A 26,208-nucleotide genomic window follows, 5' to 3' on the forward strand; every position below is an offset into this window, starting at 1 on the left:
GCCAAATTTTGCAACTTTTTAAAAAGTCAGGTTTGATTAATCAGTTTAAAACATCAGGAAAAGCGACATTGATGTAACAGGAAAACCAACTAAACCAAAGAATCTAAAAAAGGTGCAAATCAAAAAGTCACTAGTTGAGAAGTATTTACACCAAAAAACTGGCAAAAATGCAATGATGAATCGGGCCCAATGTGTGCAGATCTGGCCACTGACATAGCTATTAGATACCCCTAAGGTCGTGCAATGCCTGCACATGAGGAAAGAAACAGTGAATCAGAACACTATACTACATTTCTAATCAGAAGTATTTGCTAATATTATTATTATTACACCTACTACATATTGGGATAGAATATTAAAGATAGGAACACCTCTTTAAATGTATAAATAACCAGATACTGGGAAAACTCCTTTAGACCTTCACATGTCCTTGTTTCCAGTATGTGTTGTATCCATTCTTTTCAGGGATACCACATGTACCCATTATAACCTATGGTGCTATTCACAGGCCTGTGCAAAACACAGAGACAGGTCTGCTTTTTCTTTCTGGCAGCAAGGATGTCCATGTTTAACCTTGCAAAGTATAAGAGAAGTTTTGCTAATTCTTTCTTTCTTTCTTTATTCATACTGGTAAACCACTGATGGTAAAACGGACACACGATTACACCCTGATCCACAACACTGATGTCACCGGTACCATTTTTTCATGTACGTGGTTAAACACAGACGTGACATCCGTTTTTATACATCAGCAGTGAATACAATTTATAACAGCAAGTACAGTTTCCTATGTTAAAGGGTTTATCCAGGACTATATTAATTTTTACTATGGGCCTATGAACTAACGGGCAGGTGGTTGCTAACTACCTGTTCTGCCCAGTGCAGATGTCACTGACCGCTCCTGCTGGCGATTCTAATGTCAAGTCGACAGAGCAGAAGCTTCTTTTCTGATGGAGTGTGACTGCTGATCGACAGTGGGCTCCCCGCTCCCTGATGAGGTCAGCAGTAAACCCCATAGACATGGCAGCCTGGAAGAAGAAGAGCTGCTCTGTTGACGTGGAGCAGCGGTCAGTGACTGCTGTGCGCCGGATAGAACAAGTAGGTAGTTGATAACTAGTTAGTAACTACCTGCCCGTTATTTTTTTATTTTTACTATGAGGGAAAAAAACTTAGCCCTGGATAATCCCTTTAAGAGCTGCAATGTATTGGTAAAAATCAGCCGCTGTACGGACGATCCATATGGGATTTCTTTACGCACCCATAGACTTGAATGGACGAGTCTCATCCAAAATACAGAATGTGGACATTCAATCCGTGGGGAAAAACTCTCCAGCATCTGGTCCGAAAATACAGTCGTGTGAATGGAACTTTAGATTTCAGGACTGCACAATTGGTGGCCTATAATAAAGACCCCTATATCTTGAGAATTTCTTCAATGTGGTCCTAAGCAGCCCTCATGTACTGCAGTTTGAGGGGTGCACGGTAGAACAAGTAGCATATGATATTTAGAGGTGCAAGGGGTTGCCAGCTGTGATTTTGTTGCTCACCTAGCAGCACAAGACATCAGTAATTGCAGTGTAAGGCCACATTCACACATTGAGTATTTGGTCAGTATTTTTTCTCAGGAGTGGGAGACAAAACCAGGAGTAAATACAGAAGTGGTGACCTGTTTCTATTATACTTTTCCTCTGATTGTTCCACTCCTTGCAAATACTGATGAAAATACTGAACGTGTGAACCTAGCCTAACATGGGACTGGCGCTGTTGGCTCCATGCTGCACAGGACACGGCCGCCTCACGGCTTCTCCTCTGTGCTCACCTGCTGCTGCTTTTCCCGTAAAAGGTGTAGGCGCTTACTACATCTGGACGAACAACCAATCAGTGGTGGAGGAGGAAGGCGGCGAAGCCGTAGGTGACCAGCCCAGCCAATCAGCATCAAGTGGGCGTGGAGGAGGTTAGGGCTAGCAGAGCGTGCCGCTGTGCATTACCTAGTGTTTAGTGTTGTGTGGAGGCAGGAGGTGCGCTGTGTCGCCCGGTGTTATCGCGTCCTGTTATACGGTATTCTGCTGTACGGTGCCCGGTGTAGTAACGTCCTGGTACACTGCACTCTCCGCTCCCGGGATGGAGCTGAGGGAAGCCGGGCTGCGCCGCCAGGCCGTCAAGAGACATCTTCATAAGCACAACCTGAAGCACCGCTATGAGTTCCTGGAGACTCTGGGGAAAGGCACGTACGGCACGGTGAAGAGAGCCCGGGACAAGCAGGGGAAGGAGGTGAGACCGAGCCCTGCATATACTATACGCTCGGGTGTGAGTGCGGGGGTTGTGTGCAGCGCCGGGCTGGGGAACACGAGCTGCCAGTGTTGTGTGCAGGCACGTGCCTAGTGTATGCCCACCCTCACCGCCTGTGCCCAGGGGCTTCTCTGCTCATCGCATGGCGTTTCTGTATATTGTACACACTGCATGTGTTGTTTTTTTTTTTTTTTACTATTTTTGTAAACTAATGTAGAGACTACTTACTGCTGATCACAAGCAATGTTCACACCTGCGTTTTGATTTCCAATTTGTTCATTAAAAGACCAGCTAAATGGAATTGCTGTCAAAAATGGATCTGTATGATCTTGGATGCAAACAAGGTGAGGACCCATTTTTAGACTGGGGAAAACTGCATCATTCATAACTTCTTCCATTTAAAAAAAAAAAAAAAAAAAAAATGGAAGGCAATAGACCCCCCATACTACTCAATAGAGCCCCTCTGCTTCTGTTTGCATCAGTGATACACGGATCCTTTTTGACATTAATTCATCTTCTGTTCCTAGTAAAACAATGTCCAAAACACATATGTAGATAGGCTAAGGGCTTGTGCAGCATTTTATAGTAGCCGCAAAATAAATGAGCTTTCTAAAGTCTCATTCGCTGTTTTGTTTTTGTTTTTATTTTTTTTTACTCATTCAGTTGAATACATTTAAAAAAAAAAAAAAAAGCATTTCTTTCCAATGCTGCGCTTTTCATGCGGGAAAAAAATGCTGCAAAAAAACAAGGCACTGTGTGAAGAGACACTAAAAGGATCTGTTTACATGGCTCCACTTACAGACATGTCCATGTGGCCAGAACTTGGCGATCCAGTCTTATCACTTGCTATTAAAAGAACAGAGAGCAGCATGTGTTATATGTAACTGCAGCTGACTTGCATAAAATATTACTAAGTGGACAAATAACAATGTGGGTTACAGTTAAAGTAGACAAAATGTAAAATTGGGGGAGGAAGGTTGAACTTGATGGACCTAGTTCTTTATTCAACCTACATTACTATGAGGATACAACCCCCACCCCACTAAATTGCCCAGCAGTTATCGGTGGTCTGTAGGGGGTGTCTTCTGCCATCCTGCCCGCTCAGTGTTGGATTCTGGTAATGATATTTCAGTGGATTGTTATTTGTGTGATACATGAATATTTGCTTCCTGCCCAGACTAGCCTCCTTTGCTTTTGCAGATCAACAATTGCAGACGCTTGTTTGTAGGTCTGTTTTGTTTGTGTTCCTCAGACATTACAGCCCTACTTGGCATTGCCATGCGTCTTGCCCTTGGGACTTGTTGGCAGACATATCCGCTTAGTAAATGAGATTTTTGAAGTCTTACTTCCTTATGACTAGAACTAATGATTAGTTAAGGTTACAGTAATTTACTGGTGTCCTATGTGACCCTTGTATGTACTGCTGTGCCAGGTACTCTTGGCACAGCATTCTTGTATAGAGTGGGCATTTCTATAGTCTCCATATTTCTTTGTAGTTTTTATTTATTGCTTTTTATACTTATTAGTAAACATGGGAACAGAACTCTGTTATTGACTTGAATGGGGAAAGTACAGGCAGAATAGGTTGTGAAATTGAAATAGCGAGCTGAATGTGTGCTTGTCCCTTGCTGTACTGATGTGTGGTCAGGACTCTCCCACTACAGAGACCTTATGGCAGAATACATGTTGTGTGGTGCCATGGCTTTGGTAAGTTGATAGTATGTGTAACCACTCTAGTGCCTGGTGATGGTGGATTCGGGGATGGCATTCCTCTTCGCACACTCTTTGTTGTTGCACGGTTACGCACAATAGCTGATTGGCTTGCAAACATTTGCACTAGCCGCTAATCTGTGGATAAAGGCTCAGTCTCTTTTATGGAGCAAATTCCAGGCTGTGTCCTGGCCTACAGTCACACGCTCTGCTCTTAACCCCTTCTCCATATCACCGTATTATATATGCGCACAGGTGGCTTTATAGCCCTGATGCCAGAACAGGGGGAAAGAATAGTGCTTATAAGACTGTGCTGATGGCTACCTTTTGTGGATAATTTTTCTCCTGATTGGATGTCCTTCTACTAAGTACAAGGGGTGATCTCATCATGTTTAGGGATATCCTTTGTATACAGAACCTCCTTTGTCATCTGCCCCCTATCTGTCTCATGATCCTTCGTCTGAAATTCCCCCATGCAGTTGTGTCCATTCTATCAACACAATGACACATTGCACTTCTGGGAACCGGCCAACTCAAAGCAAGTGAGCTGTGCAGAGCGTGGGTGCAGACGACTTGTTAAAAATAGCCCTCGAGTTTCGGGATTCCTGTTTTTCTTTGGGGTTATTTCTCTTTTACTACTGTTGACTTTTCAGTGGTGAATGAGCTCACAAATTCAGGATTTTTTTTTTAGCATCATTGCCAACAGGTGCCGCTCTGGAAATTCCAAGTTTTTTTTATTTCTCATAAGCTTTCCAGTTTATACATGAAGACAAACTTCCCATAAACTGCAAATGAGGTGAAGTCTATTTTTGCCCAGTTGTTGTCAGTTTTATTTATGTGCTGGTGCTTGTCTAATTGTTTCGTGTGACTAATTCTTAAAGGGTTGTCAAAGATTAGAAAAACATGGCTGCTTTCTTCCTTAAAATAAAAAAAAATTGCACCACACCTGTCCATAAGCTACTTCTGTTATCACAGTCTGCTCCATTGACTTCAATGGGGTTTAGCGCCTCAATTCTTAGCGTGCACCATTATAATACGTTTGGCACACACAGGAAGGAACATCTTGTGGTGTTTTGTTTTTCCTTTGAGGTCGTCTTTTTACAATGTCATTACTCTACTAAGGATAAAAGCGGTGTTCCAGATGACAGAATTCTACCCCCACATACTGTCACAATGTTTTGCATTCCCTATTTCTCCCTAATTAAACCTTGGCAAAAAAGAGTTGAATGGAGCAGCTGGTCAGATATACACCATGCCATCCAATAGAGTACAACACTGACAAAGATAGCAGAGTGCAGTGGTGCACATGGCTAAATTCATTTCTTCACTACCATTGATTTAAGGCCCCCCCCATACACATTGGACTAACTTCGGCCGATCCTGTCTGTATTGATGGGTTCAGGTGACAGTCTGTGTATGGAGACTTTCTGATTGCCCCCTAAAGATGTTGGGGGACAGAAGGATCTGGCATGTCTGATTTCGGACTGCTGATCCTTTTGTTCGCTAAGCGATAATCCACCGTCAGATTAGTCTGGCAGCGGCTCTCGTAGAGAACACAGGAGCATTCGATCAGCTAAGTTCAACTCTGTATGGGAGAGTCGGAGAAGATGGCTGTAGCCAGACCCATCGTTTTTCCAGCAGCTATCTAAAGTCTGGGGATTGCGTGGGTGTTAGAATAGCAGGAACATGCCAGGTGATATTTATTCAATAGCGGTAGGGGATCCAGCTCATGTGAATCGATAAAATCAATGTTTATTCCATAATTGTTAAAAACATCATCAGTGTATATTCCATAAAAAGATTAGGCAAGCGGTCTTTAAGACATGAGTTATTAATGTCTTACAGACATATTATATATAATATTTATTTCTCCATCAATCCCGAAGAGGGTTTCTGAATAGGACCCCTTAGGTAAAGTTTTTTTTTTTTTTATGAGCCCAATCTACACATGAAAAAAATCATGACATCTACTAGTTTTTTCCATATGTTAGATGATACTGGCCTATTTAAGTCGATAGCTGTACAAAAGAAAGTCGAATTCCAAACAGCCACTGTCTTGCATCCCATTTTTATGAACTCGTTGTAAGTCTTTGACATGGATAAAAGTAAATGGACTTGTACATTTTTAATAACTGCTACTGTATAAAAACGAATGTAAAAAAAAATTGCTACGTTTTCTGGATGAAAATCAGATGACTTTTTTTTTTTCATTTATACGTTCTGTGAACTGGGCTTCTGGGTAGGTTCACATGATCGGTGTCTCCACGTCCGAGAAAAACGGTTTGATTAGGCTGATCACACTTTGATCAGAGCAGCACCAGTTTTTTTGGAATTTGGAGAGCAAAAAAAAGTTTCTCCATTCTGTCAGTCAGTTTAAAATACGGCCACACTCTGATGTCATCCAAGCACGGTATGACTTTTTTTCATGGACCCATAGACTTGTATTGTCAATATTTTTTTGATATCAAAATTGGACATGTCTCTGATTTTTTTCTGATTACCACTTGGTCCCAGGAAAAAATCGGACATGTGCGCAGCCCCATAGAATATCATGGGTACTCGTATGAGAAGATTGGTTGTGTGCACGAGCCCTATGTATTTATCCATAGATTGGAAATAGGGGCCTGTGTATAGATCCTTTTGTTTGTGGATGACCATAATAAAACAAAACCTGTCTCACACGTTGGCAACCTCAGACTGATAACCATCGCTTAGTGTGACTACTATGCGTGATATCACTATAATCACAAGAAGCCTTTATAATTATGTTCTATCAATTTTATGAGTTTTTATTAATGCACTGTGATTAGCACCCATTAACAAGGTATCATCATTATATAGAGAATTTTCCAATGTAACAGCTGTCAGTCCACCAATGTATAACGATCTGTTTCTGTGTATGGATAAGGCCAGAAACCAGGATGCGCAGTCTCCTCTAAAATAGTTCCTGTTTCCGGAAAGCTAAAGAACAATATTTGTGTTTGAGTGCAATATATATACCCATGACTATCACCTAACAGGCTTGTCATGCTTATATTACCTGCTTTCTTGTTTATTTTTAATAATTACATGGCTTGTTTTGTATAGAGGTCATACTGTATAACTGAATGTCATGTGTCATCTATCTACCTGACATTAACATTCAGTGTCTGAGCACTGATCACCAAGGCTCTGTTGTGTGCACATCTATATGGGCTGTTTGCTTAGTGAGCAGCCAAAAGCCTAATCATTTTTTTTAAAAAGATCTGTTCATTATCTATGGAGCTGAAACCATAGTTATTGATATGTTGGACATACTGGTCATTGATTCATAATCTGCCATCAGATGGGTGCTCTTCAGCCTAGGGGCATCTATCTCCATCTCCCTATTGGGCAATTTTTAGGGTACATTATGAGATCTTTGTGTGTGTGTAGCCCATAGGCAGCCTAGCTTGTAACACTCAGTTCAGATGGTACTTGAATAGAGTAAGGATCAGACATACACAAAGCCTGTAATTGAATCCTACGAGTGATGCAACACATTTTCCACTGCTGCACCCAGCAAACGGACGCCCACCTGAAACAACAAAAAAAGCATGTCTTTACCAAATGTTGTCACAGCCCTTACTTGCTCCAAGCCCCCTGAGATAACAGTTGCCTTGGGAATAGGAACACTTGGGGTCAAAATCTCCTTCCACCCCCCATATGTGACACACATCCTCTGTCTGTCTGTGCACTGGGTTACTTCCGCATTCCTGCTCCTACAATTGATTTGGAGTTTCTTTTGTTTTCCTTTGTTCTGTTTTTCTTTATATATGAGGTATGCCCCCTCCCAGCCTATGAATTCCAGAGGAAGGAGGAAACTTTAAAGATTTGCGCTGCAGAGCATCTCGCCCAAAAGTGAACGTGCTGTTCCTGACAGCTGTAATATTCTGCAGGCTGTGTGCGCACATAAAATATTAAAATGACTCAGTTTTGTTTCTGAATAACCTGTGTTAGCCTCAGGAGCATATCTCTGCTTCCTACGTAAAGCCGAGACAGATGCAGGGTGTACATTTCAAGCTAATACACGTATACACTGCCCTCCGTTCATGTGATGTTTGATTGAAGAGTTTTATGCTTCATGCTTCTCAATAAACATTATCTTTTGTGCTGAAAAGGGTAAAGCTCCTTTTTTGGCAGCCCGCCACAGTCTCTCCTTCCAGGGGCATGGCCTGTACTATGGAGAACTGTGAAGATCAGGTTCTGTTAAACCTGGCAGGTGATAGAAACAAAGAGCAAAAAAATAAATTGCTGGAGTGCTACTTTAAATTTTTTTTTTTTTTTTGTGGCCATTCAGAAAACAATGAACACGTCGGAGAAAAGACGTGGCGCTATCTAAGTGTAGTGAGTGTGTAGTCAAATGAATAGGTGAGTAGAAAGAAATTTGCTCGCCTGATAAGGTTGTGCAATGAGAGGTAAAAAATGCAAGTGACTGTCGCTGTCCTGATGGAGTGGGGATGATCTGCTTGATCGAATTCCCCATGATGTGAAAGCCAAACCAGAAACTTAGAAATGGCGCTGTCTTTGCCAACAAAGAAGTTCAAGGTGAATGGCTTGATCCAAGCAATAAAAAAATAAGATTTTATGTTGGAAGGTATGAAGCAATAAAAGCTAGTATACACAATGCGTTTTCACTTTATAAATTTATATTTTAAATTATATATTAAAAAGTTACCTCCCCTTCATGTGTGTCCCCTCTCTCAATTCTCCGCCAATTTTTTTGTAAGCGTTTTATAAGATGGGTTAAGTTCATTTTACTCATACACCTGAAGAAGGCTTTAACCGAACGTTCATTTTAACCAATAGATTTTGGAATGATAATAGCTTCCACAATTGGATGTGCTTAAATAAAATGTTCCTGTGCTGAGATAATCTTATAAATGTGCCCCTGCTGTGTACTGTGTAATGGCTGTGTCTGACCGTACAGGAACATGGTCTGATCATACCACAGCTCCTGGGCAGGGGAGGAAGCAAAAGAGTATACAGACATTACAGCACGGGATCACAGCTGATTGCCTTAACGTTTTGCTGCTCCCAAAATGTTTTGTCATGTTGGCTATGGAATTGGACTCAATGTATTGTTCTCCTTTCTCCTTGAGACGTGTGCGTGTATGGTTGTGTTTGGCATTATTACAAATTCCATCATAAATGCTGGGCTGACGCCATGACAGAAACTATAGGGTCCAGCCCCATAATAGTCAATGGGGTCTGTCAGGCGCTGTGTGCATTCTTTTGTGGGTTTGAAGCTGCGTGTTATGCAGCATTAAACCTGCTACCGTCAGATGTTACGGCATAGTGAATGGGATTTCTAGAAAACCCTTGTCCTCTATTCGTCTCTACACGCAGCATGTCAGTTACTCTTGCGGGTCCGCTAGCAGTCTTTACCCGTAGACTAAAATCTATAAGGAAAGTCCGCAGGTGAAAAAAAAATAAAAATTGCGCCACAAATGCATATTGAGCGGAAGCTGCGTTTATTGTGATTAGGATTATATTTGCATAAATAATTTGTTCTCCCCTTCCTTAGGGTTAGTTACTCTTGTTTCCTTCAAAAACCTAATGGGTTGCCCCAACAGGACAACTGTCATATGCAGTTTTGGGTCATTATAAGAAATGAGGAGGGGAGTCCCACATTCGCCAGCTTCTTCAGTAGACAGGTCCTACTGGAAAGCATAGATTCCCAGTCTTTTAAATGGGCCCCATGTCATGAAAATGGTGACCATCCACAACTTCTAAGGCAAAGAATATCTCAACAGAACCCAACAGACCCTCTAAGTCCATAAATGTGAATACAACCCAATAGCTGACCCTTAAATTGGATTCCTTTGAAAAGAGGCCATGTGCCTGTATGTATATGAAGTAGGGAACATTGTGAACCTCCAAGGGGGCAGCACTGTATATACATGAATAAATTGACGTTTTGCAGGCAAACGATAAGCTGGCAATAATCATCATTGTTAATCTGCTTTGATCTAAGCTGTGTACTTCGGTATCATTCTTTAATTCTTCCTTCTCATTGTGTTACCAGGTGGCTATCAAATCAATCCGGAAGGACCGCATAAAAGATGAACAGGATATGCTACACATTCGAAGAGAGACCGAAATTATGAGTTCCTTGTGTCACCCTCATATCATTTCTATATATGAAGGTAAGAAGAACTAGGCATGTGTTCAGAGTACCCATCCATAAATCTGCCAGCTGTATACAGGCTGATTAATAAAGGCCACGTGAGCACATCAATTGTAGCAGTGATAATGACGGTCTGTAAGTCCAGCGGCTTCACAATAAAAAGACTGTGTAATTAACACTAATGGAGCACATAAGGTAACACATAAATAATAGTATGAGTAAGGAGCTTTCACATGCTTCATATTTATATAAAATTACCAAAAAACATACCCACCCACACAGAGTGGCATGCTGGCACAGGCTGGCTAGCTGCAGGGTACAGGGCAGGCCTGTACAGGTGCGCTGCATCATCTATTCCTAGCATTTACTGAGAAGATTGTCTGTCTTGGGAAGCAAAGTAAAGGCTACAGATGACTGTACTAGACAGACTGATGACCTGCAGGCAAACAGCAGAGAGATTACTCATAGGGACTCTTTTAGCATGTAAATGGGACTTTTAGTCTTCTCTACAGTCTAGAAAGTGAAAATAACTTATTTCACATTTGTGAGTTTTGTGCATCAATACTGGTACTTTACACAATGCCTCTAAGCTTGTTATTTATTCCCCATTGTAGTTTAACCCTTTCGCAACCCTGGGATTTTCCTCTTTTGCACTTTCGTTTTTTGCTCCCCTTGTTCCCAGAGCCATAACGGTTTTTATTTTTTGGACAATATGGCCGTGTGAGGGCTTATTTTTTGCGGGATGAGTTGTACTTTTCAGCGCCATTACTAATTTTACCATATCGTGTACGGGAAAACGGGAACGGGGGAAAAAATTCCAAGTAAGGTGAAATTGCAAAAAAAGTGCAATACCACAATGTTTTTTTTCTTTTTTTTTTTACCACGTTCACTGAATGCTAAAACTGACCTGCCATTATTATTCTCCAGGTCATTGCGAGTTCGTAGACACCAAACATGTATAGGTTCTTTTTTATTTAAGTGGTGGAAAAAAAATCCAAAGTTTGGTTTAAAAAAAAAAAAAAAAAAAAAAAAAAGCGCCATTTTCTAAGACCCGTAGCGTCTCCATTTTTCGGGATCTGGGGCCGGGTGAGGGCTTATTTTTTGCGCACCGAGCTGAAGTTTTTATTGATACCATTTTGGGGTAGATCCGATGTTTTGATCGCCCGTTATTGCATTTTATTGCAATGTTGCGGTGACCAAAAAAACGTAATTCTGGCTTTAAGATTTTTTTTCTCTTTACGCTGTTTACCGATCGGATTAATTCTTTTTTTTATATTGATGGATCGGGCGATTCTGAACGTGGTGATACCAAATATATGTATGTAGGGGTTTTTTTTATTTTATTTTGAGTACGGTGAAAGGGGGGTGATTTAAACTTTTATATTATTAAAAACATTTTTTTTTTTTTTTTTTTTTTGCTTGCTTCTTTAGTCTCCATAGGAGACTAGAAGCAGCACTTGTCTGATCACCTCTGCTACATTCAGGTCACCTGTATGTAGCAGTAATGGTTCTGTGCTATGAGCGCCGACCACTAGGTGGCGCTCATAGCGACCAGCTCATGACAGCCACTGGAGTCTGCTGCAGACCCAGGGTTGTCATGACCACCTATCGGTGACCCGCGATCACGTGACGGGGTCACCGATGGGCGGGGTAAGTGACGCGCTTCCGGCACGGCGCTGCTAAATGCCGCTGTCAGAGATTGACAGCGGCATTTAACATGTTAACAGCCGTGGGTAGATTGCGATTCCACCTGCGGCTGTTGTGGGCACATGTCAGCTGTAATAATCAGCTGACATGTGCCCGGTTCAGTGAGGGCTCAGCGCCGGAGCCCTCACTGAACCGAGGGATTACAGCCTGTGCGTACTAATACGTCACAGGCTGTAAAGGGGTATGTTTTATCTGGTGGATCTCGATGAACTTTTTTACATAGATCTGTTTCTTTTGATAAGAGAAATATCATAAATATGAAATGTACTCGAGCACAGTGAAACCTATAGTGAGGTTTCTGTTGCTGTGCCGTGCTCAGAGCGAAAGTGCACAGGATCGAAAGAGCACAGGACAGCTGCTTATCAGTCCAGGGAGATAATACTGCTGTAAAGACATAAAGCAGGCCAGCCACCTGGCACAATTACGCAGGAGGCTGCCACTTTACTGTAAATGGACCTGCTGTCATTTTCGGTCATTTCCTCCTAAAAGCTCTTGATGTATTGTAAGGAGCCCATAGATCCTTATACTGCATGCAGGAGGCACTGACCTACATTGCAGATATGAATCACATACTTTTTCCATAATTAGTTGTAAGCTGCAGATTTTAATGTTTTGTAGTGTTTTCTTATGTCACACAAGGTGTGGGAAAGACTAAGTGCAACACGAAGGGAAGAGGGAGAGGAAGCCCAAACACTAGGGAAAGGGGGAGTGGAGACCCCTAGGTAGATCTAATAGCACCCTGCCTACCCTACCGTCCCTATATAGGTTCCACAACTATCGCCAAGCAGGACCCTAAACCCTGAATGTCCCTAGAGCTTGGCCCTAGATAGGGAGGGGGATGGGTGAGCACTGGTCAGGCCCCACTACAAACTAAAGACAACAAGCTAGACCATTAAAGGGTATAACTTAGCTTGAGCAGACACCAGAGGAGTAATGCCAACTGTCCTCCAAGGGCACCAGAGAAGAAGCCAGCCAACAGCTAATGCTCCAAGCATGCACAAAGTTACATAGAACTATCACTGGTGATTCCCTGGAGCAAACTGAGTTTATAACTCCCATGCAAGGGTCAATTAGCAGCATTAGGGAGGTTGCACTGGGTCTTAAAGGAAAAATGATTAAGAAGGTGTCTGCAATGCCAAGCGCAGTGACCTTCTACAGCCAGATCCAGAGAGACTGTCTATTACACCTGACACACCCCTGACTCCTTACATGTGTTAGGGCATATGCATCTCTAGTCTTGGTCACATCCCTTCTAAGCAGAAGTATTCTGAGCTACAAACCAAAGTGGCAGCCTGCCTTCTGCTGAAAGGGAAATGTTTATGAGGTAAACACAAGTGATTTGATTTTCCTGCTTTTGCCTTCCTCCAATTCTTTAAGGGGTCATTCAGACATCAGTGCTTTATCATGTACGCAAAAAAAGTGCCATCAGTGTTTTCTCATCCAAGTTTCGTCAGTGTGTCAGTTTTTATCATGAGTGTTTCATCAGTGATTTTCACATATAAATAAATTAGAAAGCTCCTATCCTTTTTTAAATATTTATCACTAATGCTGTCTGGATTCTTGAAAATCACTAGATTTGTACTGGTAATTTTGATCCGTGATGTGAAGCCAAATCAGACATGGTTTGGTTTTGTTTGTTTTGTGCATACATGGCCTGCAGAAAAACAGACATGTGAACCGCTCCATAGACTATAATGGGTAGTTGTCCAATCCGTGAAAACCATGGATAGAACTCGTCCATGAAAAATGGACGTCTGATCAAGGCCTTGTTTTCAGTTTGGTAGGGAGTTGGTTTCTTTAGCTACATGTGTGACCTTGCCTTTGATGATTGCACTCAGGTCAGAGCCATATGCTTTTATCACATAGAGTTTAGAGTTGGCTTACTGTACACATCCAGAAGCTAAACGCACGTCAGAAGATGACATGAAAGGGTTAAGTATTAGTTTTTAGATACCTGAAAGGTGAAACTTGTCACTTACTGTAGAATTACTAGCTAAAGCTAGATGGGAAACTTATTATTTTAAGGGTGGATATTTGTGGTATTGGAACATTCTGAATATATATATATATATATATATTAGGTGGAGTGGGCCTTTCACTAGAGATCTAAAATCTACTTTTAAGCCATATTGTAAATCTTATTGTGTGTTTAGGTGTCTGTGATTATCACATTATGTCACTTAATTTGCATTAAGAATCGTTACATGTGACCACACTCCCATGGCAATTAGATCCACCTCTGTCTGTGCTTTCTCCAAACTTGTTATTGGGAAATCAGGAGAAATCACACCCTGAACTTTTGGTTCTTCATAGACGCTCACGTGTATCTGCTCCACCCTCCTTTTCTGCCTGCAGCATTGTTTACTTCATCCTCTTAGTATATTTGGTGGGGTCTGAGTGCTCCTATATACCGTGCCTTTACTAGATGTACGATTTCAATCACGACCAGTCTTATAATACACTAAGGGTCAGAGAATTCATCCTCACTTCTTGCGGAGATGGATATCTATAGCACAATCTGGATAAAGATGTTCATAGATTTAATACCAGTAAGGCTGTGTGCCCACGATGCATTTTTAATGAGTTTCTGCAGCGTTTTTGCAGCTGTGGAAACGCATTAAAAACGCAGGGTAGAAGGGCAGCAATGTTCCCCAATGATGATCCGCATGTGCAGTGCACATGCTGCGGAAATTTCCGCTGCGGATTATCATCACCAATTATTTTGCGGAAATGCTGCGTTTTTGCCGCCATTGACTTGCATTAGAACGCACCAATTCAGCAAGACTGCATCTGTACTTGCGTAATTGGCGCATTCTAATGTGCGGATGGTACCCGGGTGTAGAGGAGAGGAGTCTCATCCACACCCAGGTACCATTAAAAAAAATCTGTAAAAAAAGAATAAAATAAAAAATAAATATACTTGCCTTCCGGCGGCCCGCGCTGCGCTCCTACTTGCTTCCCGGCACTTCGCGGTGGATTGAAGGACCTGCGCTGATGTCAGTCATGTGACCGGTCACGTGACGCTGACGTCGGCAGGTCTTTCAATCCACCGCTGTCGGCACCGAGCGAAGCAAGCCAGCGCGGGCCATCGGAGGGTAAGTATACGTTTATTTTTTTATTTTTAACCACTCTCTCGGGTCACACTATATAAATCCATGCAGTTTGCATGGATTTATATAGTGTGACCTAGTTGTCACAAGCACTTTCCAAGTGATGCTAATTGCTTGGAAAGTGCCTGTCAATCCGCATGCGGAAATGTCAGTGAATAACGCTCCATTTCCGCATGTCCCTGGCAGGAAACCGCATGTACAATCCGCATGTGTTTTTTTCTGCCAGGGAGATGCAGAAACGCTCAGGAAAAAATCCACAGCATTTCTGCATCGTGGGCACATAGCCTAAGATGATTTGTTCAAACCAATCCATAACTGTCATTGACCATCTGCCTGATGCCCATTCATGGCTATTTGGGTAGTTTTACAGTTATTATTTTTTCAGTTTTATTTTATCCTTTTTTTTTTTTTTTACAGGTACTATGGCACCCGGGTCCAGAGGAGAGTCTCCTCATCTCCAAACCCGGGTACCATCCGCACATTGAAACGCATGGCTTCCACATGTACAGATCCAGTGATGCGGATGACATGCGGTCCAATGCAAGTCAATGGCGACGATAACGCCGCGCTTCCGCGAAATAATTGGTAGTGTTGCGGATTTTTCCGCAATGATAATCCGCAGCGGAAATTTCCGCAGCATGTGCACAGCACATACGGGTTACCATTGGGGAACATGGCAGGCCTTCTACCATGCGTTTTTTTTGAGCGTTTCTGCAGCCGAATTTCCTCTGCGGAAATGCTTAAAAAATGCATAGTTCGCACACAGCCTTAATCAGTGTTGGGCTGGAAACCCAGGGGCCCACCAGGGACACCAGCTTTGGGATCAGCTACATGCAAATACTTCATTACCCTTATTCACAAATTTATAGAATGTTCAGATGGATGAGATGCTGCCTTTGCGAATTGTGTATTAAGTTTATGGTGACATGTACTGCTCCATGTAGGAGGGCCCACCGGGGGATTCACCTTTTCCCTGATGGGCCAGTCCGAGCTTGTCTTGAATGCTTAATAATTATGATAGATGTTGTATGCATTAAGTTTTTAATTTATTTAAGGGTTTTGCTTTTGAGTGTTGTATTAACGGCTACAGTTTTTATTTCTTGTCCAAGTTCATAGACCTTTAATAACATTCATCTGTTTTACATTCTTCTCTTCTACAGTGTTTGAGAACAGCAGTAAAATAGTCATTGTAATGGAATACGCTAGCCAAGGTGACCTGTATGATTATATCAGCGAGCGGCAGCGACTTGGTGAACAAGAAGCGAGGCGATTCTTCAGGCAAATTGTATCTGCTGTCCAGTACTGTCATGTGGTATGTATGAGTCTTGTGTCAAACATAAAAAATGTTGTGTTGCTTCTTTTTCTGATCACAGGTATGCTAATCTGTATGTTTGTTTCTTTCAGAATGGGATTGTGCATCGGGACCTCAAGCTAGAAAACATTCTCTTGGATGAAAATAAAAATGTGAAGGTGAGCCTGCCTAGAGCACCTCCGTAACCATGCCGGTAGTGGAAATCGAAACTCACTGGTTCTCCCAGTATTGCGAGGTTGCGCTGCTACCCCCTGAGCCTACATGCCACTCACATTTTGAGTAAACAATTGAATTATTGACTTATTATTTTCTATGTTCACAGAGCAGAATAGGAGGTGGTATTAATGGTGTTGTGAAGGGCTAGCATGCCTGAACTACCATCTACTCTCCATTTACTATGACTGTATCTTACAAGTAGAAAATTTAGGCTGGAAAGAATCTGACTATTGCGATGACATCTTGCCTTAGAAAATGTCTGCTCCCCCATGGTCGCTAATTTGCTAGCATATGTCCACTTCTAAGAACCTCTTAGATGCCTGTGACTTGCAGACCTTAGAATTACTCAATATCATTTCTATACAGTAGAGCAGCTATGCCATCAATGTTTGACCAGTAGTGGTCTAACTGCTGTGTCATCTATGATGCCTAGAATGAGGGGCTGCAGTTATAGCAGCATCTGTGACCTGTTGGTAATTGCTACACAGCCCCAGTTAAGGTAAGAGCAGTCAGTACTACCTCGTGACGGTAATCACGTGATTATGTAAGAAAGTGTCCGTTATCCCACAAAAACTTGCCGCTGATTAGAATTCCCAGTGAATCAACGGTTTAACTACAAAATCAAGTGATTGCTCTCTAAACAATCACTAAACTGCAGAACTCAATTGCCGGCTGCACAATGGCTGTGACCTGGCTACTCTGTCTGGCCTTACCCTAAAGTCAGTGCACCTGCATAGCAAGTTTAGCACAGCATTGAATCATAAGTCCTGATTATGACCGATTTCTTTATACAGCATAGAGAGGTCTGCAGTGGTGCTATTTGGGAAAGAGCAGAAGAGGCTGCTGTTCACTACCAAGTGCTAAAATTCTATTGTTCTAGCCACTAATGCTTAGAGAGGAACTACTCTCGTGAACTTTTGGCATGTATTCGTAAATTGTTGGATGTTTTGACTGCAGAGGTCTACAACGTTGAGACTTCAATTGATCACTGAAACAAAGGGTAGGAAGCAATCTGCTCATCCTTAAAGCTCAAGCGCACCCTTATATGAACTCATAGGCCCCAATTCATCAAGGCTGGGCTTGTTCATGTCGTTCTTGATGAGGAGATGTCTCTTCATGAATTGGGAGTGGCGGATGAGTGGCTTGCACCTCTGTGTGTGCCTTACCACAAATTCTACTCCAGTCCCTGCTGGAGTTAGAATTATGCTATAACGAACACTGTTGCTCGTCATGAATTTGAGTGGTTGTCTTCCTGCCCCAGCTACTCCCAGTTTGTTGGAGCTGTGTGAATATGGTGGAGAAAATGGTCTCAAGTTACTCTAAAATTATGATACGTTTCAAAGCTTTTTATACCACAATACTGGTGTAAAAGCTTTGATGAATCATGCCCATACACTTTCTCGGGACCCAGAACTCTACTGTTCAAAACTTCTGACATGCTACTATAACATGTCAATCATTCTTAAAAGTTTAGTCACCCAATAAGTCCCAAAAATACTCTATTTTTTTTTTTTTAATTGCGGAAATTAAAACTTTACCCAGAGAATGGAATATCTTAAAAAGAAAAATTTTGTGTATATCCATGCAGAGACAAGAAGTGGTGATGTCACCGTTCTACCTTTCTCTGTGCAGACCATGGGGCAATCTGCGTTTAGATGGATGCCATAGATACAATGGAGTTAATTTTGATAATAAACCTGCCAGCTGGGCAAAGTTTTATTCTAACCGGGCAACCCCTTTTTAAGTATAAATAATTAAAAAAATAAATAAATGTTCGTTAAAGGGCACACAACTTAATATAAAGTGTTAAAAGAACAGCCAATATCTATTTACAAATGTCTCGAGCACTTCCACAATGCATGTCTTGCTTTCTCAGTGACCTGTGAGCTCGGGTACTGCTTACATATGGACAAAAGCGAGCTACTGATGGTCTCTTGATTGCTCCAGCCGGTAGTGACTTTTATTGGATTAAAGCACCCACTGTATTGCTGAAGTAATAACTTCTCTTGTGGGGAATGAGGAACAAAACATTGCTGACTCTGATGTAAGCCTCTGGGAAAAAAAAATGCAATTTGCTTTAAGCTGGGAATTCCCCTTTAGTCTCTCTATCTCTCCAACATGGTGAACTATGATAGTACACCAAGGTCATTTGTATCTGCAGCACAGAGTTTACGGTTCCCCAGCCCATAACTTGTATAACACTACCGGGTGTATTGACCAATAGCTTCTAGTACTTATGTAAGCAGGTGACCAAATGCAACTCGCAGCAACAGTCAATGAACGCTTTAATCCTTTTCAGATGCAGCGGGAATTTACAGTAGTTAAGAGACAATTGATGATATTAAACAATGCAGATTAATAATGAACCATACAACGATACAATTATAATATCAGGGAAAGTTTCTCAATATTATGCTAATGTTCTCCTTACAAGGGTGGTATGCCCTTTCATGGCAGCTACCACATTAGTTCTTCCTGAAAACCTGGCCCTAGCGGTGGTCACTGGGTTTTCCTGCTAGGTCGCAACTCCTTTTGACAAAGTCTATCAAGGCGCGTTGAGCCTCCCGCACACCAACCGGCCCCCACCCCACCTGTTGTCCTAACCCAGACCAACCCTGGTACTGTACGTTATTGCTGGAAGTGACGGCCCTGCTTACTTATGCCGTCCCTCAGTAACTGCAGGCGTGCTTCTCTGGTTGTCGTCTCCTCGCGGATCTTGGGTGCTCAACCATCGGCAGATGTCTCCTAGGCTTGGAGTGGAAAGGACTGGGCCCCGACTCTCGACTGGTGTCGTCTGGCCTCTAGGACTTGACTGACGTAGGGCGAAGGTTCTGGTCTTGAGCAGCACTGTCTGAACTCTGGGCCTTGACCGGCGTAGTGTGGTTTCTGGGTCTCACCGGGTGTTGTCCAGACCTAGTCTGGCGACGACCAGCACCTTGGTGGCGTACGCTTTCTGCTGCGGCTTGTCCCGCTGGCCTCAGCGCTGCCTCTGGTCCGCGTCTGCTCCGCTCTTTTCCTTGGCGCCAAATCCCTCTGTGGTTTGGCGTGCAAGACTTTTATATTCAGAAACTGTCATGCAGGCATCTGACCAGGTCTCGCACAAGAACTGTCCCCCTGCAATTTTTTTGGTGCCAGTTGGTTCCACTTGATTTCGTCCATCCAGCAGATGGCCATGTTTCATCACGAATGTCACAGGGGCTCTTCAGGGGTACCCTCACCTCCTCTATTTATATTGAAAAAAGTGTGCTCGTATTTGTGCAGGACTTTGGAACAAATCTAGCAATGCCAACATGCTGGATACAAACCTCAAAAAATAGTTTAATGAGTAATCCAGTATTTCTCAACACTTGTGTTTTGGTTTTTTTCTGCCTACGGTTATGGGGTGAGAGAAATGGCCTTGTCCTTTAGCCAGTATACAGCATCTTTTGAATGCTGGTGTTCTGCCGTTTGTGGACTTTATCCTCCAGCAGGAGAGCTGTTTGAATGTTCCATGCTGGCAATAGTCCAGTATATCTATGCAAACACAGGAGGGAGGGGAGCGAGAAAGAATGTTCCTCATTCATTTACATACAGGATCATGATCATCTCTTCCTTGTATGTGCCTGTCCAACCGCGTATTTAACCTTTTCTTGCTCACTCATTTAAAGCCATAAGTTTGTGCTTCAGCTGAATATTAGTTAACTATAATAATTAATACATAGTTTCATTTTTAGATTGCAGATTTTGGCCTTTCCAACATTTACCATTCAGACAGCTTTCTTCAGACCTATTGTGGTAGCCCGCTGTATGCATCTCCAGAAATTGTCAACGGCAGGCCATATAAAGGACCAGAGGTGAGAATACATTTGTTGTTTTTCCTTGATGTGCAAATACAGTGAAACTGTGTAGACCACCCAAAATTTAAGTTTACTAGGACGGTGGCATTTTCCAAAATGATGGCCAAATGTGCATAATACATGGAAATCTGAAAATCTGTCATAATGAATCTAGTCTGGATAAAGGTGGTGGTCTTCTCAAAGAGGTGGTCTTTTGTAGACTAGGCTGTAGTCTGTAATTTGTGATGGAGAATTAAGGACATTGACAACAATCTGTACAGTGCTTCAGAATTTAATTTCCCTATCACATATGCTCATGTTCAGTTTCTTTGGAAGTTAATTAACCTTTTAGTACAAAGGCCCCATACACATTAGACTAACATCTGCCGATATGAGTGGGCTAGGATGACATTAGTATGGGGGCCTCCCCCCCCCCCCCCCCCAACAGATAATATTTAGTGAGAGAAGGATCCAGCATGTCTAATTATGGGCTGCTAATATTTTTTCTTAACGAGAAGAGTCTGGCAGCGGCTCTGAGAGAGAGTACAAGAATGTGTGTGGAGCTTGTGGGAGAGAAACGTCTGGCTACACAATCATTCATCAACGGTTATCTATTGTGTATGGGTATCCCAAGTCCAAAAGGAAGGCATAGTATCTGTGCGCAACCACAGAGCAAATGGGGAGCAGATCTCCTCTTTCCAGATTAGAATATAAGGCCATAGTGTTGCAAATCAACAGTGCTGCTATAGTGAGCGCCATTGTTAAAGGGATGTGATTGAATGAATTAGTTTGAATTGGTAAAAACTTGCTTATTAGGGTAGAAATTCAGGAAAAAGCACAGAATAAAATGTGAACACAGTATCTGCTACTGAATGGTTAGTTCATTAGTGTCATTTTCACTTGGGTGTTAAGTACTGCTATTTAAGAGTATTTCCTACCAAATGTTTGTGAGAATCTTTTTCAACCCTTTTCCAGTATAAGCCATAAATGGTGCTTTTTAACAACACCCATTATGCATAAAACTGCACCTCTAACCCTGGCTGATTTTGCTAAAGGATAGATATTACTTACAGCTGTACTGTATACCTGCATTCTGCGTAATAGTGTTATCCTGCTGCGTAATACAGTGAGAAACCAAGAACAAGAAAAATACCCAAATAACTGAAAGTAGATGTATAAATAGCATAATACAGTGTAATGTAAGTAGATGAGATTTTAATAATCTCATTTCCACATTAGGGTGTGTCCACACAGATCACATATGCAGTGGTTTTCCATCTGGGCTATCTAGACTATTCCAGTATCAGCATTGTGGATGAGATTTTATGGAATTTCATTTGACATTGTAGCATTTCATCCTATCCTACGGATTTTCACAGCAGATTACACCCTTTGCTGCCATTTCTGGTACAGATGTATCACAATGTCCGCACAGTTGTGTGTGGATATTACCACTGTTTTGCTGAGGAAATTCATGACCAAATATTTCCTGTGTGGACATACCCTTAAACTTGTGTAGAATTGAACTTTTTTGTATTGTTTTAAGCATTTGTGGTGCACCCTGGTGTGGATCAACTTTGATTTTCAAAAATATGATAAATCCGTAAAACTCCTTCCATCCAGCAGAACTGTAAAATAATATGCAAGCTGAAGACGGGCCAGATATAAATAGCTTATATAATTCCTCTTGAAGGTTCTCCACTGGAGATGAACAAATCTCCCCACATTTGTTTTGAGTTGATTCATTTGGCTAAAAATAAAATTCAGTCCGCTCTTGGGTCTCTCCAGCCTGCAAAGAACAGTAAACTGGGAGGGAAGGCGCTTGTAAACACCAAAAAATTAATCCAGAAAAATTTCAGGAAATTTGTAGCAAATTTTACTTATAAATCAATTCGCTCATCTGCATGCTCTACTCTTGCATGTTACGTTCATATTATGTCTTGATAACAGATTCTTCAATTTAATTGTAGAATTTTTCTTTTAACTTAATCCAGGAAAATGTGTCATTAATCGGGTTCTACTGATGACCTCTTTGCCGAATTACAATATCAGTGGTGCATTTATTTTGCCTATTCATGATTTGCAATTTTGCCTATTTTTCAGGTCGATAGCTGGTCCCTAGGAGTTCTGCTCTACATCCTGGTCCATGGTTGCATGCCCTTTGATGGGCAGGATTACAAGAAGTTGGTGACTCAGATCAGCTGTGGTGCTTATAAAGAGCCAAGCCACCCCTCTGGTAAGCAATGTCTGCTTTCTGTTACTTTAGTAATCCCATCCAGACTTAGTTTGTTTGTATATATACAATGGGTTCCTAAGCTGGTTGGTGTGATCAGCAAATAATGTTATATTTACATTTCAGGTGTTTCTCTGCTGTTTACACCATCCTGTTTCCCACTAATAACCTGTCTTTCTGCTTGCAGATGCATGCGGACTTATTCGATGGCTTCTAATGGTTAATCCTGAAAGGAGGGCCACGCTTGCTGATGTTGCCTCTCACTGGTGGGTGAACTGGGGATATCAACAACCACTTAGTGAACCAGAATCAACCAAAGACTCTCCATTTTCAATCGTTGGTGGATGGCTTCGCAAATCCTCACGTCCTTTGTGGGATAATGGCTCTAAGATGCGCTCGTTTTTACGCCAGCATCTTCCAGGAGCAACAATTACCCGCCAACGTTCACTGAAACGATCCAAGCGAGAAAATATGAGTCAGGTAATAGTACCTCAGGAATCCCAGGAAAAGCCCCCTGCTGTTCCACCTGCACCTAAAAAAGGTATTTTAAAGAAGCCTCAGCAGAGGGAGTCTGGCTACTACTCTTCTCCCGAACACAATGAAGGCTCAATGATGGAAGAGAATGATGCACCCGCATCTCCTGTATTTATTGAGCCAACAAGTATGGAAGATTTGAATAAGGGTGTAAATGAACTTCAAGAGCCAGCTATTAATGTGGTTAGGAAAGGAATTCTGAAGCGCAATGGAAAGTTCTCTTCTGCTGGAGCTGCTCCTGAGTTGTCTTTCGATGCTGTTGACTGTGCTTTAGGGAATGAAAAGTTACCTGTGGGCACACTAGCTCATGACAAAGTACTGTCTACGGTTAGCCAAGAAAGCATTCTTTCCACCGAGTCGTTTGAATTATTGGACTTTCCCATTCGGTACAGAGACCGTCACCGGGGCAAAAATAGATCAATGAGGGCTAGTGTCTCTGCAGAAGATCTTCTGAAATTAAACCCCAATGAGGACAATGAAAAAGATGGTCCCAGGCTCTGGGATATGGGATGCTATCGGGCACGAGTAGCAGAGAGCTGCCTGTCTTTAGGAGTGGCAGAAGAGGAAGCAATGCAGGTTTACAGAACTGCGGTGCTCATTGGTCGAGAGCTCAGCTGACCTTATGTACTGTGTATACTTACTAGGAGTCTTCTGAGGGAAAAGCACAGCAGTCGAAGCAGCCTTATGAGACTCTTGGTGTTGCCTTACATGTGGTGATCTAAGAATGTGATGACAATGATGGTATTGTAGAATGAGAGAGTATATAATATTTTATGAAAGAAAAAAAGAGAGCGAAGTATATGCGGCAACAATGGTGGCATCCTCTAATGTTTGCACTGGAAGAGCACTTGGTGTGCTGCATAATTCAGGTTAATCCTTTTACAAGCTGCTGCCTTATTGTGCACTTACAATACAAGCAACATACTGCAATTGCTTGCATATTTAATTGTGCATGCGCACACCTTATATGTCCTTATTCTGCTGTGTACAACAAAACTGTTATTAATCCGTAGTGGTTACCCAGACTTGAATTGACTTCTATATACTCTGGTTGAAACGTCTTTCTACTTGAAAATGCTGCAGTTTACCCCAGTCTACATCCAAATACAAATCAAATGAAAAAAAAATCATACACTGGTTGAGAATTTCAATAAAAAATAACCTTGATAGCGCTAAAAACTTGAAAGAGATTGGAAAATATACCATATTTAGTCCCCAAGTTTTGTCCTCGGAGCCTTCTACAGAATGAGCTATTTTATTTGCACAGCTGGCCAGTACTATGGAGCAAATTCTGAATGTGTGCATGTGTTATATATACATATTTAGTCACGTATAAAGATGTGCACACCCCAAGTGACCTTGAGACTTGACGTGTATAGTTTTTTTTGTTTTTTTTAAGGGATAGAGAAAAATAGACTTTAAACGACAACATAATTAGTGAGAAAACTATAAACATGCCAGGAACAAAACTCAACCCAAAATTTTTCCCCTCAAATTTTTAACTTAACGTTATTATATTTATTTTTGTATTTGCTTTCTGATTATTTTTTATTTTTTTTTGCTTGCCAAATTTTTTTAAGAATCTTCAGGCAGTGTCATTATTTTATGCATTGTCGTGTTGTTTTTTTTGTTTTTTTATGAAAGTCTTAATGCTGGCAAAAAAAATTAAAATATTTTTTAATTGTCAGTTGTTCCGGTTCGCCTGGCGAGCAGTGTATTTCACTTGTACATGTGGAATTAAAGTGAATTGCTCAGCAGGCTGGTCCCTTTTTATTAACGGAGCGGTATGATGGTTCTTGAGCCCCTTTTACATCGCTTTCAGAAGGTACATTCTCCTATGTGTTTTTAGATGGAAAAAGGGAACGATTGGAGTGCAATTTAAGAGTTATAAATAATGTTTTTAGGGAATATTTCAATTCCATTTTGAGCTGCGCTTCGATCCTCCTATAAAAATCAGTGTGGGAAAATGGATCTTCTGGATGAGGTTTTATGCTGAAAAGAAAAAACAAATAGATAGTGGACGAGTGCATGACGTAAGGAGAGGGCATTTCAGAAGCGTCGTCTTTTTGTAATCTTTTTTTTTTTCTTTATTTTGGTCCAGATATTTTCAGCAAATTTAAACCAAAATTAAAACAAATGTTAAAACTTATTGTGTATTGTTTTTCATTGGTAACAGAAGAATTTAAAATCAAAAATGATCATGTAAATAAAAAATAGTTTGAGGCGTTTCAGTGGAGCACTTTTACGTGTAGTTGTGCAAATAAGGGGATAGAGTAGACAGTGAGACAGGACAGTAGGGGTCAATGAGTATTTTGGGGGGGCTGTGACATACAAGGAAAGTAGGGGGGAGGTAAGTAGGAGTAATGTGTGAATAGTATTAAATGTCTTCTTGCAAATGCAAGAAGTCTTGCAAACAAAATGAATAAACTGGAGACTCTTATATCAGCCACAGATTACGATGTGTCGGCATTACGGAAACCTGGCTTGATGAAAGCCATGACTGGATGACAAACGTAGAGTGTTAGGCTGTGTGCCCACGATGCGGTTTTGGTGCGTATTTGCAGTGCGTAAACACTCCAGAAACACATTGCATACCTTATCCCATGACTTCCTATAACATTCTGCCTGTAAGTTCTGTGCACATGGTCTGTATTTCTTCTGCGCAGATTTTACTCGCAGAAAAAATACGGACATGACCAATTCTTGTGTTTCTGCATGCCTGTTTGCCTATACAATGCATTGGAAAAATGCATGTCAAATACGCATGTAAAAACCACATGCATTTTTCTGCCAAGGAGATGCAGACATGCTCAGGAAAATTTCTGCTTCATTTCTGCATTGTGGGCACTAAGCCTTACACTACACTTACAAAGGACAGGAAAGACAAAAAAAGGTTGAGGGGTGTGTATTTTCATTAAATCCAACTTAAGATCTGTGCTCAATGACTACATTGGGGGAAGCTGCTACAATGTAGAGTCAGTATGGGTAAATGTACATAGGGATGGCAATAATGGAAAGCTGCTACTTGGCATTTGCTATAAGCCCCTTGACTTAGCTGGATAGGTAGAGAATGAAATGCAAAAACAAATTAAAAAGGCAGCAAATAATCATTTTGGTCCTTCTTAATGGGGGAT

The 26,208-nt window shown here is 41.6% G+C and overlaps 1 protein-coding gene across 1 annotated transcript; it reads left to right on the forward strand.

Moving 5' to 3' along the window:
- The first annotated feature begins 1,956 nt into the window (after positions 1–1,956).
- NUAK2 (NUAK family kinase 2) lies at positions 1,957–25,223 on the forward strand. The gene is made up of 7 exons (XM_073666985.1): positions 1,957–2,271; positions 10,046–10,166; positions 16,125–16,276; positions 16,369–16,434; positions 20,206–20,325; positions 22,411–22,543; positions 22,728–25,223. Exons 1-7 carry the CDS (start codon positions 2,122–2,124, stop codon positions 23,690–23,692), a joined length of 1,707 nt encoding a protein of 568 aa, XP_073523086.1. The 5' UTR covers positions 1,957–2,121; the 3' UTR covers positions 23,693–25,223.
- The last annotated feature ends 985 nt before the right edge of the window (positions 25,224–26,208 follow it).

This window comes from Phyllobates terribilis, unplaced genomic scaffold (assembly GCF_046119375.1).
Source record: "Phyllobates terribilis strain yellow unplaced genomic scaffold, ASM4611937v1 Scaffold_2__4_contigs__length_985480577, whole genome shotgun sequence".
Classification (NCBI taxonomy): Eukaryota; Metazoa; Chordata; class Amphibia; order Anura; family Dendrobatidae; genus Phyllobates; species Phyllobates terribilis.